The 1,920-nt window shown below is 41.6% G+C and overlaps 1 protein-coding gene across 1 annotated transcript in view; it reads right to left on the reverse strand.

The window, feature by feature from the left end:
• The window catches only part of LOC106871639 (uncharacterized), a 19,895-nt gene that overhangs the window by 7,624 nt on the left and 10,351 nt on the right, over window positions 1-1,920 (reverse strand). The window contains exon 3 of the mRNA XM_014918212.2: window positions 580-726. Coding sequence (XP_014773698.1) covers window positions 580-726 — 147 coding nt within the window. The remainder of the gene's footprint in view (window positions 1-579; window positions 727-1,920) is intronic.

The following is a 1,920-nucleotide window of genomic DNA, read 5'->3' on the forward strand; positions in this document are numbered from 1 at the left end:
AGAGAGAGAGAGAGAGAGAGAGAGAGAGAGAGAGAGAGAGAGAGAGAGAGAGAAATCTTGTGTAAAGTGACAAACGCGATGTAAGTTAAAGATTTAGTAATAATACTTTCTATTATAGGAACAAGGTCTGAAATTTGGGATAGGAGTATAGTCGACTACATTGACTCAATACTCAACTGGTACTTATTTTATCGGCATCGAAAGGATGAAAGACAAAGTTGAACTCGGCAGATTTTGAACCCAGAACGTAGACGGAGGAAATACCGCTAAGCATTCTCTGCCTGGCGTGCTAGCGATTCTGTCAGCTCGCCGCCTCAATAATTAAAGATTTACTGGAAGAGAGTTAATATATGGAATTAGAAAAGCCGATGAGAAATACCTGCGTGTGTATGAGTATGGAGATGTAGAAGTGGAGAAAAATTCGGGAGAGCGAAAAAGACAATTGCATAAAGAAAAGAAAGTGAAAAATTGAATATAAAATTAGTGTTAAACTTGAGCGGATATTTCAGCTTTCAAAAGTCAAATGAAGTAAAAGTGTTCTCGAAAAGTGCGGCTAAACGATGTCAAAGCAATACTTACTTTTGGTGTGATCACACTTGATGTAGCTTGAAGAGGTTTTTGTGTTGTTATCTCCCACGTGGTCTGTAGGTAGAGACGATTACTTTGGCGATCAGCTGACGAATGACTTGAATCATCCTGAGGTCGGCTTTTTATAAGAACAAGCCGCTAGTTGAAGGCAGTCTATGGGCATGCTGGTTTTCAAGCGGGAAACACTGTATGGGCTGGTTCAGATAGAAAGTGAAACATAGAAAGGAAAGAGAAGGATGGGGGGAGAAAAAGAAATAGTGGGAGTGAGAGAGAGAGAGAGAAAGAGAGAGGGAGGGAGAGCGGGAGGGAGAGCGGGAGGGAGAGAGGGAGAGAGTAACGAAGAGTAAAATAAAAAGGACAAATACGGAAATATCCAAAATTGCAGGTGGTGCCTGGTGGTGATGATGGCAGTGGTAATGTATTGGTTATGATGATGTTGGTTATGGTGGTAATGAGGGTGCAGGTTGTGGTGGTGGTAGTGGTGATGGTGCTGATTGTGGCGGTGATGGTGCGGGCTGTGGTGCTGGTGGTGGTTGTGGTGGTGGTAACGGTGGCTATGACTGTATGGGTGGTTGCAACGATCGTGGTGCTGGCGTTGTTGATTGTGACGACAATGATGGTTTTATGAAGGCGGTATTGGTGGTATTAATTTCAGTGTTGGTAGTGGTAGTAGTGGTGATGGTGGTGTTGGTCCTTGTGATGGTGATGCAGTAGCTGGTATTGTCGGCGGTGGTATAGACATTGTTGTTGCTATTGTTTTTGCTATTATTAGAGTTATTGCTGTTGTTGGTGATCTTGATGTTGGTGGTGGTGATAGCATTTTTATTGGTAGCATTAGTATTGTTGTTATTGATGCTGATGGTGATGGTGTTGGTGAAGCTGTTGGTGATGGTGTTGGCGGTGAAGGGAGAGAACGAGGAATGACAATAAAATGGTGTCGTGTTTTTTATTTATTTATTTATTTGTTTGTTTGTTTGGTTAGTCCAAATGGTGGCAAGTTTTATCAGAAACCTTTGATGGACAGAATTCTGTGTGTCACGCCATATGGGAGGGACTCACCATATTTGGTAGGTACCAGCTGGATTGGTGCATTATGGTCAAAAGTGGGTGTTTTCTTGCAATGTGCCTCCGATCACGTAAGCAGCATAGAGGAGGAGGAGAAGGAGGAGGAGGAGAAGCGAAGACTTGATGAAGCGAATAAACTAAATAAGGAAAGTGTGGAGACAGACAAACCCTCAAGAAACCCTACTCTCTCTAATATATATATATATATATATATATACACACGCATGTATATATATATATACATGCATATATATATATATATATATA

The sequence above is a fragment of the Octopus bimaculoides genome, chromosome 19, assembly GCF_001194135.2.
Source record: "Octopus bimaculoides isolate UCB-OBI-ISO-001 chromosome 19, ASM119413v2, whole genome shotgun sequence".
Taxonomy (NCBI): Eukaryota; Metazoa; Mollusca; class Cephalopoda; order Octopoda; family Octopodidae; genus Octopus; species Octopus bimaculoides.